Here is a 16390-nt window from a genome sequence, read left to right on the forward strand (position 1 = left end):
TCACGGGCCCAGCCGCTCCGCGGCACGCGGGATCTTCCCGGACCGGGGCACGAACCCGCGTCCCCCGCATCGGCAGGCAGGCTCTCAACCACTGCGCCACCAGGGAAGCCCCAGGTAATGTTTAACCACATCTTCCACATGGGGCTTGCTGGGAGGAGCAAACAGAGAGGTGTATAAAAGGAGTGAATTTACGGCTGCTTCCTCCATGCCAGGTGCTGTACTGTGACTCCAGAACCAAAAGATCTGGGTTCAATTCCCAGGCCCACCTCTTACTAGCTGTACATCCTTAGGCAGGTTCCTGGACCTCTCTGGGCCTCAGTTTCCCCATGTCTACAAAGGGAATGATAATAATTGCACCTTCCATGTTCCTCAGTTGGGGAAGGGTGGAACCTATGGGCAGAAGGGGCCCAGGGCATGGTCTCTGAAGACTCAAGGAATTGGGGGTAATCATGGTGACTTCTGGTGGCCTCAGGAGGAAGGCGAACCGGGAGCCGTGACTGTCACTAAGACAGCCAGAATCTAATCAGCGTCTTGGGGCCGAGACATCTTGTATCTGTGTATCAGGGCAATGAGCAGTAATCAGGGTAATGCCCCGGTTACCAGCTCTCTGGAGATCAGCTCCCCCTCCCCTCTTGGGGTGGCCAGGATCGGTGTGGTGCCTGCCTTGGGGTATATAAGGAGACTCTCAGCCAGAATTGGTCCGTGTTTATCCAGTAGTAAGAGGCAGAAAATGCCAGCTCTGGGAGCTGTATCCCTGCCTCCATCACGGATGGCTGGCCAGGCCTCACTGCACACAGCCAGGGGGAGTTCGTTCATTTATTCTCCCATTCAGCAAATATCTATGGACCCCCCCGCCTTACTGTGTGCCAGGCACGGTGCTAGGCTGTAGGGCTATAGCAGTGAACAGGGTGGGCGCAGCCTGTAGGAGCTGGTGTTCTCCGGGGGATTTGGACTGTGCACGGGACACATGGCGTGTGTGATAGGCTGTGAGGAGTAAGTGCCAGGAAGAGAAATGAAGCAGGAGAAGGGCTTGCAGAGTGACGGAGGCTGGCCGCTGGTCCTGAGCAGGTGGCGTCTGCACTCAGGCCCTCAGGCGCAGCCTCCTCCCTGGGGGCACTGGTACCTTCTGAGGATGGGCATGGCTTCCAGGATCCTAGATGGAGTCACCCGGCTGCCCCTCCCGTGGACATTTGGACTTCACGTGTCCGCAGCCAACGTGAGCGTCCACATTGCCATAAGGTGGCTGTTAGCACAGGATGCCAGCCTGTCCCCGAGATGGTGCACCCCCTGGGCTCTGGCCCAGCCGAATCCCACGAAGGAGGTTCACGGTCTCCAGCCCCCTCCCTCCCCTCTCAGACAAGGCTGTGTCTCTCACTCTGCACAGCCCCCGTGGGCTTCAGCCACAGCTGATGACCTGCAAACTGGTCTCCAGCGTGAGCCTTCCTTCTGAGCTCCAGGCCGCTAGGACATACTGCCTCCTGGAGGCCTCTTGGGGCCCATCGCCTACCTGGACTCACCGGGTCCGCAGTATGGTGAAGTGCGTGGTCTTCCGCAGCAAGACCACGCCTCTTCCCGGCACCCGCCACCATCCACCCGCCCATGCTCCGGCCCAAGGCACCTCCCTGCTCCCAGCTCCCAGCCACCAGTCATTGCCAAGTTCTGCCACGTGCACCTCCCAAACAGAGCTAGAGCCTGCCTTCTCTTCTGCGGCTCGAGCGGCACCGCCTCTTCTGTCAGCTGCTCCTGCACTCGTTCTCCACACGCAGGTCAGAGTGGGCTTTCTGGAAAGCAGCCCCTCTCCTGCTCAATAGCCTTCAGTGGCTCCCTACTGCCCTGAGGATGGAGTCTGACTCGCTTACCACCCCTGGTAGACAGTGTTGTCCTCCGGCCCTTCTGATTGCACTGCTCTCATCCCCTATGACCCCTACCCCTCTCTGCAGCCAAGGGCCTGTCTTGTAGGATGGGAAATGGGCCACGCCCTCCCTATCTTAGGATCCTTCAGAATCTGTAAAATGGGTTTAATAATTGTACTCATCTCATACGGGGTCTTAAAGCATCCTAGAACAGTGCCTGGCACGAAGGAAGCACTGTATAAGTGTAAAAGTCAGAATAAAGTAAAGTACATATGCTCATTTATTGAGTACCTGCTCTGTGCTGGGCACCGGCTAGGCGTTCTGCTTCCAGCAGATGGAGCACGTCCCCTGCCCTCACGGAGCCCACCGTGCCTTCTGGGGGACATTCTTCCTTCCTCTCCACATGCCGCCGTCCCTCCCCTGGAGGATTCTTGTGCATTTACCTGCCCCCTGGCCCCCCACCGACGCCGTAGGACCAGGTGGCCCTTCCTCGCCCCTCCTCACTGACAGCTCTGTCCTCACAGCCTCTTACGTATCTGGTGATGCCTGACCTCACACTGGTCCTTCCCGCAGCCCAGTCCACCTTGGTGGGTGGCACCTCCATCCTTTCAGTGGCTCTGGCCGAAAGCCTCGGAGTCATTCTTGACCCCTACTTGTCCCCTTTTCTCTGACCCAGCCCCCGAACTCCATTCTGTCAGCAAAGCCTGTTGACTCTACCTTCACAACAGATCTAGAATTTAACCTGTTCTTACCTCTTCTTCCCTACAATCCTGGTGCACCTGGCACCTGGTGCCTGGGCTAGTCCAGTGGCCTCCTCTTGGGTCCCTGCTTCTGCCCTTGACCCCAGAGGCCAGAGGGAGCCTTTGAAGTCTCACCTCTGTGCCCCAAATCCTCCAGTAACTTCTCTCCTCGCTCAAATATTTGTTAAGGGAAAGAAGGAAAAAAGGCACGAATGAATGAATGAATGGCCTTTTTCACATCTGTAGTAGATGGCACATAGAAGGTGCTGAGAAAACACCTGCAGCAAGAATACATGGGGCACAAGCGAGGGGGTGAGGACCAGGAGCACACAGTAGGCACGGTGGGAGCCTGGTGGGCTCTTTGGCCGAGGTGGCTGGTTCTTGCTGCTGCCTGCTGCCACCCCTCCCCCTCCCCTCTCTGGGCTGGGGGTGGGGCAGGCAGGCAGAGCCCAGGCCATTTTGGGGCCCTGGCCGGCCTTCCTCACTGTCCTGGGTGGGGCTGGCGACGTGGCTTTCGCTTCTGGGAACCCTAGCTGGGCAGCAGTTCTGGGAAGGCTGCTGCCCTGTGGAGAAGTGTATCCCCACCCCCCTGCCAGACCAGCTCAACCGAAGCTTCAGGCCAGCTTAAGATTGTGGAGTTTCAGGGGTCAGCAGCTCCGGAGGGAGGTCACCCGCAGCGCCTGCTGTCCCGGGCTTCCTTTCACATGCCTCTTGTCACAGGATGGGCTGCATCCTGTCTGCTGATCCAACCTCCCACCCCCTCCACGTCGGTTTGCAGCCAAGAGACAGAAGAGGAGCAGGAGGCCTGCACTGGGTTCAGGAAGAGCCCCGCTGGGTCGCTTCTGTACCGCTGCTGGCTTCTGACATTTCAAGACTCGCCACTCATCTCCCCCCAGATAAAAAGAGTGAGTTAAGTGTGTTTCCTGGCCAGCAGGAGTGTTTTCCCACTCTGGGTGCTTCTGGCCAATCGGACTAATAACACCACATGCCAGGGCTGTGGGGACGACATTCTGAGAGGCAGTGGTGCGTGGATTCTGGAGTGACATTGCCTGGGTTCAAATCCCAGCTCTGAGACCACAAACGAGTGCTCTGACCCCTCCGTGCCTTCGTCTCCTTATCATTAAAATGAGGATTTTTTTTTAAATTAATTTTTTATTTTTGGCCGCGTTGGGTCTTCGTTGCTGCACGCGGGCTTTCTCTAGTTGCGGCGAGCGGGGGCTACTCTTCGTTGCGGTGCGCAGACTTCTCATTGTGGTGGCTTCTCTTGCCGTGGAGCACGGGCTCTAGAGTGCCGGCTCAGTAGTTGTGGCGTGCAGGCTCAGTAGGTGTGGCTCACAGGCTCCAGAGCGCAGGCTCAGTAGTTGCGGCGCATGGGCCGAGTTACTCCGCACCATGTGTGATCTTCCCGGGCCAGGGGCTCGGAACCCGTGTCCCCTGCATTGGCAGGCGGATTCTTAACCACTGCGCCACCAGGCAAGCCCTAAAATGGGGATTTTAATGGCATCTACTTCATAAAGTTGTGGGAACTAAATTGCTTAATATATTATAAGCACTTAGAACCATGCCTGGCATGTAATAAGTACTGTATATGCATGGCAGTTATTAGGGGCAAGGGCTTGGTACATACTCCATGTTTAAAAACAGATTATTGTATTCATTGTTGTTGAATTTTAACCAATCATTAATTTAATAGATGTTTCATGAGCACATACTGTGTACATGTCAGGCACTGTTTAGACACAGGGGACAAAGCAATGACCATGGCTATTTTACTTAAAGGAATGTTTGTCGTACTGATTTGTAAGACCACTTTATATGTTAAGGCCCTTCACTTTCTGTAATGTAGATTGCCACTTTTTGCTAATCTTTTGCTTGCTTGCTTTCTTTCTTTATGGTGTGTTTTGATCTGGGGAAGTTCAAAACATTTTTGCAGTCAAATCTTTCTATCTTTGCCATCTACCTACTGAAATAAAATAAACATTCACATATATAACCTCAGAGATATGATTAGAGATGGTGATAAGTATATGACAGATATAAACAGGGTGCTGTGATGAGAAGTAACAGAGGGTGCCCTCGCTGGATGGTGTTTCCGGGTGTAAAGCGTTGGAGGGAGGAAAGGGACAGGGGTGTGTCAGAAGGCCAGTGGGACAGAAGACTCGTGGGGGAGGGAGCGGGAATAGGAGGGGATGGTAGTGGGGTCTCCAGGGGCCAGATCATCAGAGGGGCTTGGGTGGTTTGGGTTGGTTTTTTTTTTTTTCTGCATTTTCTTAAACTTCTTATTTTATGGTAATCGTTGTAAGGATTAATCCACGCAGTTGTAAGAAATAATACAGAGAGATCCCCTCTACTCTGTTTCCCCCAAGGGTAACATCTTACAAAACTATAATTCAGTATCACAACCAAGGTATTGACATTGATAGAAACCACTGATCTACCTCAAATTGCCTCCGTTTTACTGGTACTCGTTTGTGTGTGTGTTTGCGTGTTTGCGCACGCACGCACATGTTATTTTTATTCGTTTTGTTAGCTTGCTTCTTATTAATTTAACTTTATCACGTGCACAGTTTTTGTCTCCACCACTGCAGTGAGATACAGAACAGTCCTACCATCACAAGGATCCCTGTTGCCCTTGTATAGCCGTACCTCCCTCCCTCCCTGCTGCCCCCACCACCCATGCAGCAACCACGAATCTATTCACCATTTCCTTAGTTTGGTCATTTCAAGAATGTTACATAAAGGGAATCAAGCAGCATGTAGCCTTTTCGATTGGCTGCTTTCATTCCAGGGCTTGGATTTGATTTCTGAGTCAGAGATGCTGCTCTTGGATGGGCTGTGGACCCCTGGGGCTCTGTGGCCGCCCCCACCCCCGGGGGGTGAAGACATCTTTCAAGAGCCAGAGGCCAGTGAAGTGAACAGACAGGTCATGGCCTGGTTTCCAATTTGAAAATAACTCTGGTTTCAGCATGGAGAAGAGACTCGCGTTTGCAGCAACTGCTAACTGCCCCCACCCCGCTGGCTCCCCCCCACCCCCGTTTCAGCGTTCTCCCCAGCCCCAGAGTGGGTCTTGGAAAAATCTTGCCACGACCCTATTCAAAGACCCTCAAAAACTGCTCATTGCCTGGGGGGCGGGAGGGGCTTTGACCTGGAGTCCTTACTTGGGCTTCAGTAAGCTCAAGTAACCGCTGTGTGAACCACCAAGATGGAATGCAAAACTAAATGTGTGCACTTTTCTGGAAAGAGAGCTTGGAGTTTGCATCGGAGGTTCAGATGGGTCAGGGATCTCCAAAACATTGAGAACTCTGGGGTCTAAACACAGATAGTGGTTAAGAGCCAAGGCTCTGGAGCCTGACTGCTGCCCCTGTTCAAATCCCAGGACTATCACCTCTCTGTAACCTCAGACAAGTCACTTAACTTTCCTAAGCCTTGGTTTCCTCCTCTAAAAATGGGAAAAAATACTAGTGGCTACTTCATAGGGCTGTTTTAAATATTGAATTATTGTACGTAAAATGTTTAGAAAGAAACTTGGCATGTTTAAATATTTTGGTAAATATTGTGTGTTTGTTGAGTGCATGATGAGGCTGCAGGAAATAGGAGAGCAGAGCCGTTTAGGGAAAGGCCTTCTAGCCCCTCTGGGATTTTCAGGCCCTCTCTGTATTAGTTGTCATCCTCTTGACAAGCTTGAAATCAGCAAGATTTCTTCCAAACGGATGCACAGTTACAGTTGGGTACTATCACCTCCCTGGTCTTGGCTCTCATATCTCTGTTAATATAGCTTTAGCTAGAAGAGCTGTTTTGTTGTTTGGTTTTTTTTTTTTTTTGCGGTGCGCGGGCCTCTCACTGTTGTGGCCTCTCCCGTTGCGGAGCACAGGCTCCGGACGCGCAGGCTCAGCGGCCACGGCTCACGGGCCCAGCCGCTCCGCGGCACGTGGGATCTTCCCGGACCGGGTCACGAACCCGTGTCCCCTGCGTCGGCAGGCGGACTCTCAACCACTGCGCCACCAGGGAAGCCCTAGAAGAGCTGTTTTGATTATTGAATTAATCGATGTAAAATGTTTAGAAGGAAGCAGGTTGACCAACTCTTCCTGGCCCATTTAATTCCATCTTTTTGGGTTCAGTCTGTGGTTCTAGGAGAAACTAGAGTTGGTATATTGGAAGGTACCTTGGACTCAGAAGCCAGCAGACCTGTATTCTGACTCTGGCCCTGCCCTCTCGCCAGCTGTGGGACCCGACGGGCAAGTTATTTGATCTCTCTGGCCTCGGTTCCCTTAGGAAGAAAGTGGAAATAACAACCCATCTTGCAGGGTTCTTGGGCAGAGTCAATAAGGTAATAACTCTAGTGCACATGGCAAAAGGTCGTCGAGCACATGTGAGTACTTGACTAGCAGGATTTTGTTTACACAAATACTTGATTCAGCATAAGGAAGCTGTTTCCAATAGTCAGGCTCTGCTCAAAAATGACCTAGGGGTGACCACCCTATCCATGGAAAGAGTACAAGCAGAAACTCGATGGCAACATGTCAGAGATGGGATCTCGGCAGGCACCCCTGTTCAGGTTGCCACTTGGGCTGGGCAGGTGACCCCGAGACTCCTCCCAACCCCTACACGTCAGGAATCCCACAGTCGAGGGTGTGGACTTGAAATTATTTCCTTTTGCCATGTGCCTTACACCCTGATCATTTGGTAATTATTCTTTTTAATTCCTCTGCTTCTCCGCACCTTCATCCTTCGTTCCCTGCGATGTTCAGAGAGGCCTTGTCACCACCACATCTGTGCTGCGGTTTCTCCTGAGATGCAGCACCTGCCATCCCTGTGAAACAGTCAGCGTGCGTGTGTGGGGGTGTGTGTGTGCACATGCGTACGTCTGGATGTGCCCTCCGAAACAGATCAAAGATAACACCCTGACCGCTGTAGATGTCATGATTTAGTCTACCCTGAGGGGGTTGCTTCACTCCCCCACACCTTTTTAAAGGACTTTACCATGGTAGCCTTTCTGCTGTGTGACCTTGGACACGCATCTTGACCTCTCTGTTTCTCTTTATTCAAAATTGGGGCTAGAGTGACCCCTTTGCCGTCTCTGCCACAGGATGCTGTGGATGTCTGTGAACTCACAAGAAGGAAGTTTGCTGAGACTTAGCAGAGGAAACCAGCATCACTGTTTTCCAAACCCCACTCCCACTCCTCCTTCCTTGGTCTTCACTGTGGCTCTGCCAGGATGGCCAGTTGAGGCTTTGAGTGGATACCAAGTCTCCCCCTAGGGAGAGCTTTCCAGCCCCGTGCTGAGCCCATCAGCGGCCCCACATCATGTCCAAAGTGAATTTATTCGACAGACTTGCCTGAGCACATGCTGTGTGCCAGGCATTGCCGTAGGTACTAGGAGATTGGCCGAGCACAAGACAAACACAGGCTCTTGGGAGGACAGACACACAATTGAAAGGAGAACATCTCCCATTCTCCTTGCCTTTTGCCCCCAGGGCACTTTTTGAAGAGTACAGGCCCCTTCCTGCATAGACTGCCCCTCAGCGTAGGCTTGTCTGATGTTTCCATGTGATTTGTGCACTGGGGGCAGGGACCCCAGGGAAGTGATACTGTGTTCTTCCAAGGGCATTGTTTTCAGAAAGCTCACGACCTTGGGTTGTCCCGTTCCTGGCCATGTCAACACTGACCATTTGGTTAAGGTGGTATCTGCCAGGTTTCTGTATATAAGGTTCTATACAATTACATATATCAAGTATTGTGTGTGAATTATGTAAAGTTAATTAATTTGAGTTTGTGGGGAGATACTTGGAGCCTGCTGTGGTGAAATAGAGCCGTCCCTTCCCCCCACTTACTCATCTTTATCACCGTAGACTCCTGCACCCCTATTTTAACTCTAAGGGTTACAGTTGGTTACTATAATATTCATTGTGAGGCTCTAATGGTGCCCATTTTGGCCGGTGGGCATCCGTTCTAGCTGGCTCCTATGTCTTTTCAAGAGGTCCCCATCATTCGTGGAGCACTTCCTTACTTTCTGGCCCAAGGAGAATTCCAGGCTTTTCTTGTACTTTCCCTGCTCCTGGAGTCAGCTGTTTCTCCGAGGAGCCCTGGTTCCTGTCAGTCGAGAATAGTATTTAGAAGCCAAGACCAGAGCACTGGGATGGCAGATCATCAGATGCAATGCATGATTCTGGACTAGATCCTGGACTTATAAAGAGCATTGCTGTGGCAATTAGCAAAATGGAAATAGGGTCTGTGCATTAGCGGGCAGTCATGCATCCGTGTTAATTTCCTGATTTTGATGGTTGTATTGTAGTTATGTCGGCGACTGTCCTTGTTTTTCTTAATAAACCCTGGAGTGTTAAGGGGCCATTTATTCATTATGAATAGATGGATGAATAAAATGAATCAATGAGAGAGAAGACAGAGACAGAGACTGAGAGAGAATCAATGAGAAGGACAGGGAGAGGAAAGGCATGGGGGTGAGAGTGAATTCGTGGTATGTTTGAAACACAGCAGGAAGTAAAGGTGTGCAGGGGGGCTGGCAGGTGCCGGCCTGGTGGAGAGGGAGGCGGGCCGGGTGGAGGGGGCGCGCGGCGGAGGGGGAGGGCTGTATCTGGAGGTGAGCTCTGAAAACTGCGCGGGATGATGGGGACCGTGGGAATCATGAATCAGTGCTAACGGGCTCACTTGCTCCCAGCAGGTGCTGTAGGATCTCCCAATGGGGTGGCTTCACTCTGGGCTCACGTTTTCGGCGGGCTGTCTGATCCTGGTGTGGGCGGCAGGCTCTGGTAAGTCACCACCTCTCATTCATTCATTCCTTCTTTCATTCAGCAAACCTTTACAGTATTAACTGTTTATGCACCAGGCTCACGCCGTGGGACAGATGCCTGTGATGGTGGGATAGCTACCCTTAGACTGGCATATTTTTCCTTTAATTCGGCCAAGGGCAGGTAGTTGCCTTTGCATACTATAAAGGTGCATTTGGTCTGTCTCCGCTGATGGACCCTGTACCCAAGGGTATTTCTTCAGCTGCGGGCATCACCCCGGTGCCAGCTGGGAAGCTCACAGAGCCCCATTCCTGGCCCCTGCATTGTGAGGACCGTGCCTCGGACAGTGGTTTCGTTGTTTTGTGATGGGCCCCTTGGTCCTGTTTGGGCTGGTTTCCAACTCATCCCTCTTGGTCCTCAGGCTCCAGCTGTTCAGAGGTCTCCTGTGTCTCCCCAGGGAGTGTGAGGGTCCTGCAGGGGCCCACCTGCTTCTCCGACTACATCAACATCTCCACCTGTGAGTGGGAGATGGCCCGGCCCACCAACTGCAGAGCCGAGCTCCGCCTGTTCTACCAGCTGAAATTTTTCTACTTTGAGTAAGCCTGGGCTGGAACTGGGAGTTGGGGAAGGTTTGCCTCGGAATTTGCCTGGCCCACGTGGTACCCCGGAATGCGTGCGCTAAATGTGGTTCAGGGGGGCTTACTGGGCATGGTAGAGGTGAGGTGCCCTGGGGTGCAGCGTGTGTAAGACACAGCGAGTGCGTCTCGGTGCTCCAAGCTCAGTGTCACCGAGGCACGTGGCATGTGGATGTGGTGGAATCCTAGACTAGACCAGCAGTTGTCACGCTTTTTCGTCTCAGGACTCCCTTGTGTGCTTAAGAATTCGTGAGGACCAGGGACTTGCCTGGTGGTCCAGTGGCTAAGAGTCCATACTCCCAGTGCAGGGGGCCCAGGTTCTATCCCTGGTCAGGGAACCAGATCCCACATGCCGCAACTAAGAGTTCGCCTGGTGCAACTAAAGATCCTGCGTGCTGCAACTAAGACCCGGTGCAACCAAAGAAAGAAAGAAAGAATTAGTGAGGACCCCCAAAGCTTTAGTCTGGGTAGCTTACATCTATCAATATTTCCCCTATTAGAAATTAAAACAGAAATTTTAAATCACAACAGCCCACAAGTTCACATTCAACAGGCCGTCGGAGCAACAGCATCATCACACATCATGTACCCTCTGGAAAAGTCCACTGTGCACTTGTGAGAGAAGGAGAGTGGAAATGGCAACTAATGTCAGAGTATTACTGTGAAACCAGTTTGGCCCAGTGGAATCCCAGACCACACTTTGAGAACCTCTGGGCTAGACCACTGTTTGGGGGTACAGTGTTAGCAGTGGAGTTCGCAGCGATGGTTGGTGGACCGTGGAACTTGGGATATGTTTTTCCAGGTGGCTCACTGGGATAATCCATGGTACACAGGGGTAACCACTGGTATAGGTGGTGCCCCAGGACATGACCCAGTACACAAGGCACACAGTTATGGAGCACAGTGGGATATACAGCACACCTGATGTGGACTACACTGACAGAGCTGTTATTCCACAATATACTAAGGTGGACCAGCTGTGCTTCTGTATGTGATACATTGGCCTAGACCAGCAATCTGCAAACTATGGCCCATGGGCCACATCTGGCCTACCACCTGTTTTTGTAAATAAAGTTTTATTGACACACAGCCATGCCCATTTGTGTATGTATTGTCTATGGCTGGGGCTTTTTTGTGCTGTATCAGCAGAGTTGTGTAGTTGGAACAGCAAGAGTATGGCCCTCAAAGCCCCAAATATTTACTATCTGGCCCATTACAGAAGACGTTTGCTGACCCCTGGCCTAGTCCATGAGACATGGGGTTGGCTGTTTTGGGTGACACATTAGGATTAGGCTGTGGGGCCCAGGGTATGTACCTGCCAAGCCACGGTCCACTGTACTGGGCTAAACTGTGCTACCAGAGGGGTGCTGGGACAGACACATATGTTGTTACAAATTCTTTCATGTCGTGGGTTCTTCCCTTTTGCTGGCTTTCAGGGTGCAAGGCTGAGGCCAGGGGCGGAGAAGAGTCCATGGTGGGTGTGGTGAGGGGCTGTGGCCAGCAGGGAGGTGGTCCCAGGCCCCTGTCCCCATTGTATCCTGGCCACTCTGCTCCCAAGTTCCCAGAGCTGGTCCTTGAGGCAGGGTGACCAGGAAGCTGGAAGGGCCTGTGGTTCCTTGAGGTGTATCCTGGGATGCCCGTGGGTCACATGACCAGCCTAATGCAACATCTGTGTCTGCAGAAACCACACGTGTGTCCCCGAGAACAGAGCTGGCACAGTGTGCGTGTGCCATATGCATATGGATAACGTGGTCAGTGTGGACACCTACCAGCTGGACCTGTGGGCTGGGGAGCAGCTGCTGTGGAAGAGCTCCTTCAAGCCCAGTGAGCATGGTGAGCAGGGCGGGGCAGGGTGGGGTGGCATGGGGCGGGCTGCAGTTGTTCACACAGCGGCCAGGTGCCGGGCAGGGGAGGCAGGCTCCATTTGGGGGAGGGGGCCATTCAAGCAGCCTCCAACCCCTGATGGGGTTGTTGCCCCTTTCTGGGCCTCAGTCCTCCCATCTTTGAAATGGGGTTGGGCTCAGCAGTACGTCAGGACCCCTTCGGTTCAGATATTTCAACCCCCTGTGTTTAAGTGCCCAGGTCAGGGTGCTGAATGCGGCATATTTGGTGGAAGGCATGCTTGCTGCAGATCAGAAACTGAACCGGGAGCCGTCCTTCCACCCTCTGTCAACTGTTCAGCTGCTGCTTCTTCAGACAGTCTAGACCGTGGGAGGCTGACCTTATCCTGGTACCCAGAGTTCCCGCAGGAATTCCCCAAGAGCTTGCTGGGGTACAGTGACAGGAGTTTAAAACACCACTTATTGCTGTATGATCTTGGGCAAGTCATGTTACCTCTCTGAGCCTCAGTTTCCAAAAGACAGTTATTATCCCTATTTTGCAATTGAAAAAAACCGTACATAGTTCAGAGAAGGCAAGTAACCTGCCCTCAGGTCACACAGCTCCTCAGCAGCAGAGGCAGTATTCTCACAGAGCTCACAGTAGCCACCACTCCGTCAGCAATTCCGGAAGGGCTTACTCATACCCGGAATTGGAGGGTGTGGGGGGAGGTGATTTAAATTGACCCATGAACGAATCCATGAGTTAAAAGAATTTTTATAAGTGTGTGTTGATTTTTATGCTCATTATATACCTGTGATCTCATGGATATGATTGCTTTCAAAGAGACTTAAGTTTTAAAACACATGAATCAAAATAAAGAAAAATACTTAGTAAATAATAATACAGAGTACAGAGGTGGCCAATAGAGTGAAGGATGAAGGTAGAAAGGCCAAAGTGTGGGTTACTTTGCTTATCCATTTTGCACTCACTGTGGAAATGTAGTTAACAACCACTGAAGTGCTAAGTAGGATTTAAGCAACATGAGAATCGGTATCAGGGTTTCAATTCTCCATCATGACGAAATCTGTGTGGTATCCCATCAACGTGTTACGGAGGTGGTGTTGCCCGAAAATCTAAATGGTCTGCAGGCCGGGCTGGGCCGGGCCTCCTCCTGACGCCCAGCCCAGCCCCTCACCAGGCACCACTTCTCCGCAGTGAAACCCCTGGCGCCCAGAAACCTCACTGTTCACGCCAACACCTCCCGCACGTGGCTGCTGACGTGGAACAACCCGTACCCTCCTGAGAATCACCTATACTCCGAGCTCACCTACCTGGTCAACATCTCAAATGAGAACGACCCCACGGATGTGAGTGGGCGCCCTGTGGGGTCTCTCTGTGACCTCTTGAGACTCAGACGGGTTGAGACTCGGGCTCTGGGGTGGGAGGTGGGGAAAGTGACCCGCGACTGGACAGCAAACCCTGGGGATCCGGACCCCCAGCTTCTCTGGCTCTGTGCGGGGACCAGGCCCTCCACCGCTCCAGGCCCCTGATTCCCAGCGTGCAGACAAGGGAGTTTATTTCCAGGCACTGTTCCTCATCTATAAGGAAGGGCTCTGGACCACATTTGTTTCCCAGGGGGCGGGACACTTGGGATTTTAGGTGATACCTCCAAACACACTTAAATGAGTGAATCCCAGGGTGAGACGGTCACTCCACGCCCGCTCCTGCCCAACCCTGACTGTCAAGGGAGGCATCTCAGCTGAGCTGATTGGTTTACTAATCCTTCTCTTTAACAGAGAGAAGAGGCTGCAGGCTCAGAGCCTTCCCCCAGAAAACAAGTTCAGCCGAAATTTAATGCCGTTACCTGGTTCCGATTGCATTTACTTTATGAGATGCTTACGGCATTTCATACTTGCTTTCCAGTCATAGCAGTGGCAGTGAGGTTCCATTTTATTTTATTTTATTCTATTCTACTTTATTATTTTATTTTATGATGTTCCTTTTTAAAAAAACGAATGTATTGCCTTTTTTTTTTTTTTTTTGTGGTACGCGGGCCTCTCACTACAGGAAGCACAGGCCCAGCGGCCATGGCTCACGGGCCCAGCCGCTCCGCGGCATGTGGGATCCTCCCAGACCGGGGCACGAACCCGTGTCCCCTGCATCGGCAGGCGGACTCGCAACCGCTGCGCCACCAGGGAAGCCCTGACATTTTTAAAATAGGGAGAGCTGATTTGTAGGAAACGATCAAGTAAATAATCACAGGGGCTACACAGTGGATGGCTTGGCCCGCCTCTATTTTAGGTGCAACTGGGGGTGGAGGCCATTTCCAGCCACCCATGTTTTCCCCTCAAATATTCCCATTGCAGGGATGACATCTGAATACCAGGGGCCCCAGAGTCCCACAGAGCTGGGTTCCAGTACCTGCCCTGCCACTTGCTGCATGATCTTGAGTTTTTTGCTCAACGTCCGTGTGCCTCAGTTTCCCCATCTGTAACATGGCGATAACGAGTACCCACCCCATAGGGCTGTGGAGAGCAGGAAATGTATGACACAGACAGGCTCCCCTGTCATAAACGTCATCCTCCTTTTCTCCTGAGTGCCACAGGCCTTGGAAATCCCATCTGACTCTCCCTCCCTCGCCCTGGCCTGTAACTGTTGAGGGTCTGCTGGGAGCCATGCCCTCGTGTCCCGGGACCCAGGCTGGTCTGGCTTTGGCTGCCGGAGAGCAGGCCCCTGACATCTTCAGCTGTCACATCAGCTTCTGTCCCTGCTTCTTCTCTTCCTGGCCAAGCCGAGGGGGTGGTGGTAGGTGTTGATTTACATCTCTCAGGTGTGGTTTTCCTCCTTGGCACTGGGCCAGGATGTGAGGTAGGTGCAGGAATAGGGCAGCCGGGCTCTCAGAGCAATAGAGAAGAGGTGGTTGGCACAGACGCTGAGGAAAGATGCAGGTTCAGTTTTGTCAGTACATCCCCTTCCCATTCCTGGGCCTGTGCAGGCTTCGTTCAGGGGATAGGCTGGAGGGGAGAGAAGGGTACAACCTATAGGGTCCAAAGGAATATCATTTATTTGCTTATCATGGCTGGATCCAGGTTCCAGGAATCTCCATCCTTTGGTCCTGCTTTATTCTGTGTTGGCTTCATTTTTAGGCAGGCTCTTCCCTCATGTAGCTGCCAATATGTCTACTAGCAGCTCCAGGCCTGCACCTTAAAACCGCAGTGGGAAAAGTTCTTTCCAGATAGTCCCAGAAAACATCCTGGGGCCAATGATCAGTTACCTGCCTGGGATCACATGCCACCCTCCGAACCTGTCGCAGGCTGTGGGCAGGAGATGGGGTGCTGGTGCAGTGTTCTCATTGGCCGGGGCCGAGTCACACGCCCACCTCTGGAGCAGGTCAGGTCAGCCTCACCCAAACCAGATGGGCTGAAAATGAAGGAGGGGTGGCTCCCCAAAGGAAGTTCTGCGGAAGAGGAAACAGAGACTGGGCTGGCTGAAACACAACTGGGTTTAGGACCCAGCACCAGACTCCAGCCAGCGGACAGAATTGGTCGGTGTGCCTGGGCTATGGCTTAATGGTCATGTAGGTGCTCGGGGCTGCCCCAGGCCTCAGAATTCCAGGTCCAGCTTCTCTTGCTGGTGGGGCAGAATCTACCGAGACACGCTTCCCCCATCTCTCCCTTCCCAGGGACAGAGCCTGGCCTGAAGAATTCCCCTCATTAGTCATTGGCCAGAGATAGTCACATGCTCCTCTCTAACCAGTCACAGGCTAGGGAATGAAATAGCCGTGATTGGTTTAGACCAATGAGAATTAACCCTGGAACTGGAGACAGAGGCTTACCTGCCCTGAGCTTTGGGTACCTGACCCCAATTGTGTAGATGCTGGGTGGGTGCCCAGCTGTGTTTGCTACAGTATTGCAGACACCACCTGTGGCTCAGACCGGTGGGATCAATTCTAAAAATGTTAGAAACTCGCTGTGGAATTTGGGAGATGGAGATGCTCGTTGTCCTGGATGATTTCTGGACAAGGTTCTATAATGGAGGTAGAGTTTTGGCTTGGGCAATGAAGGATGTATAGGAGTTCTCTAGCTAGGGAATGGTAGGCCAGGCAGAGGGAACTACATGAGCCAAGGCTTGGAGGCATGAAAATTCATGGCGTATCTGAGGATTATGGGGCTGTGGGAGTGTATACAGTGAAAAGGCAGAAAATGAGGCCACAAGCTTACTGAGGGCCATGAGTGCCATGTTCATGATAACGTGTCGGGTGCTTACTATGTGCCAGGCTCAATGTGTATTATCACCAATGACTGGGCAAGCCCTGCAGGTGGAAAGGTGTTTGTCTATCCATTTTAGTGACCAGGACACTGAGGTTTGGAGAGGTGGAAGGACTCGCCCAGTGTCCCACAGCTGGAAATGGCCAAGCTGGGATTTGAAGCCAGGATCTGGACTGTGGGACCTGTGCTGTTCTCTTCCTCCGGATCTTTCTCTCAGAATGGTCCCCCGAACACCTGGCCTTTTTGTTAAAAAACACACCAACCACAGGTAGTTCCTCGGAAGCTCGATTTCTTTTTTGTTTCTTAGTAAACCATTTCCCAATTCCC

At 52.3% G+C, this 16390-nt stretch overlaps 1 protein-coding gene across 12 annotated transcripts in view; it reads left to right on the forward strand.

Moving 5' to 3' along the window:
• The window catches only part of IL4R (interleukin 4 receptor), a 41328-nt gene that overhangs the window by 10243 nt on the left and 14695 nt on the right, over nt 1–16390 (forward strand). For 3 of the 12 annotated variants that reach the window (XR_003682893.2, XR_003682894.1, XR_003682892.1), the window contains exons 1-5: nt 2945–3498; nt 9273–9360; nt 9761–9935; nt 11656–11807; nt 13011–13162. Coding sequence is in view for 9 of the 12 variants with exons in the window: in XM_024123722.3 (XP_023979490.1) it covers nt 9291–9360; nt 9761–9935; nt 11656–11807; nt 13011–13162 (549 nt within the window). In the remaining 3 variants the exon portion in view is untranslated. Of the gene's footprint in view, nt 1–16; nt 115–2943; nt 3499–9269; nt 9361–9760; nt 9936–11655; nt 11808–13010; nt 13163–16390 lie in introns of those variants that run through there. The other 9 variants (XM_055090085.1, XM_024123722.3, XM_028499006.2 and 6 more) reach the window with 9 other exon arrangements.

The sequence above is a fragment of the Physeter macrocephalus genome, chromosome 14 (genome assembly GCF_002837175.3).
Source record: "Physeter macrocephalus isolate SW-GA chromosome 14, ASM283717v5, whole genome shotgun sequence".
NCBI lineage: Eukaryota > Metazoa > Chordata > Mammalia > Artiodactyla > Physeteridae > Physeter > Physeter macrocephalus.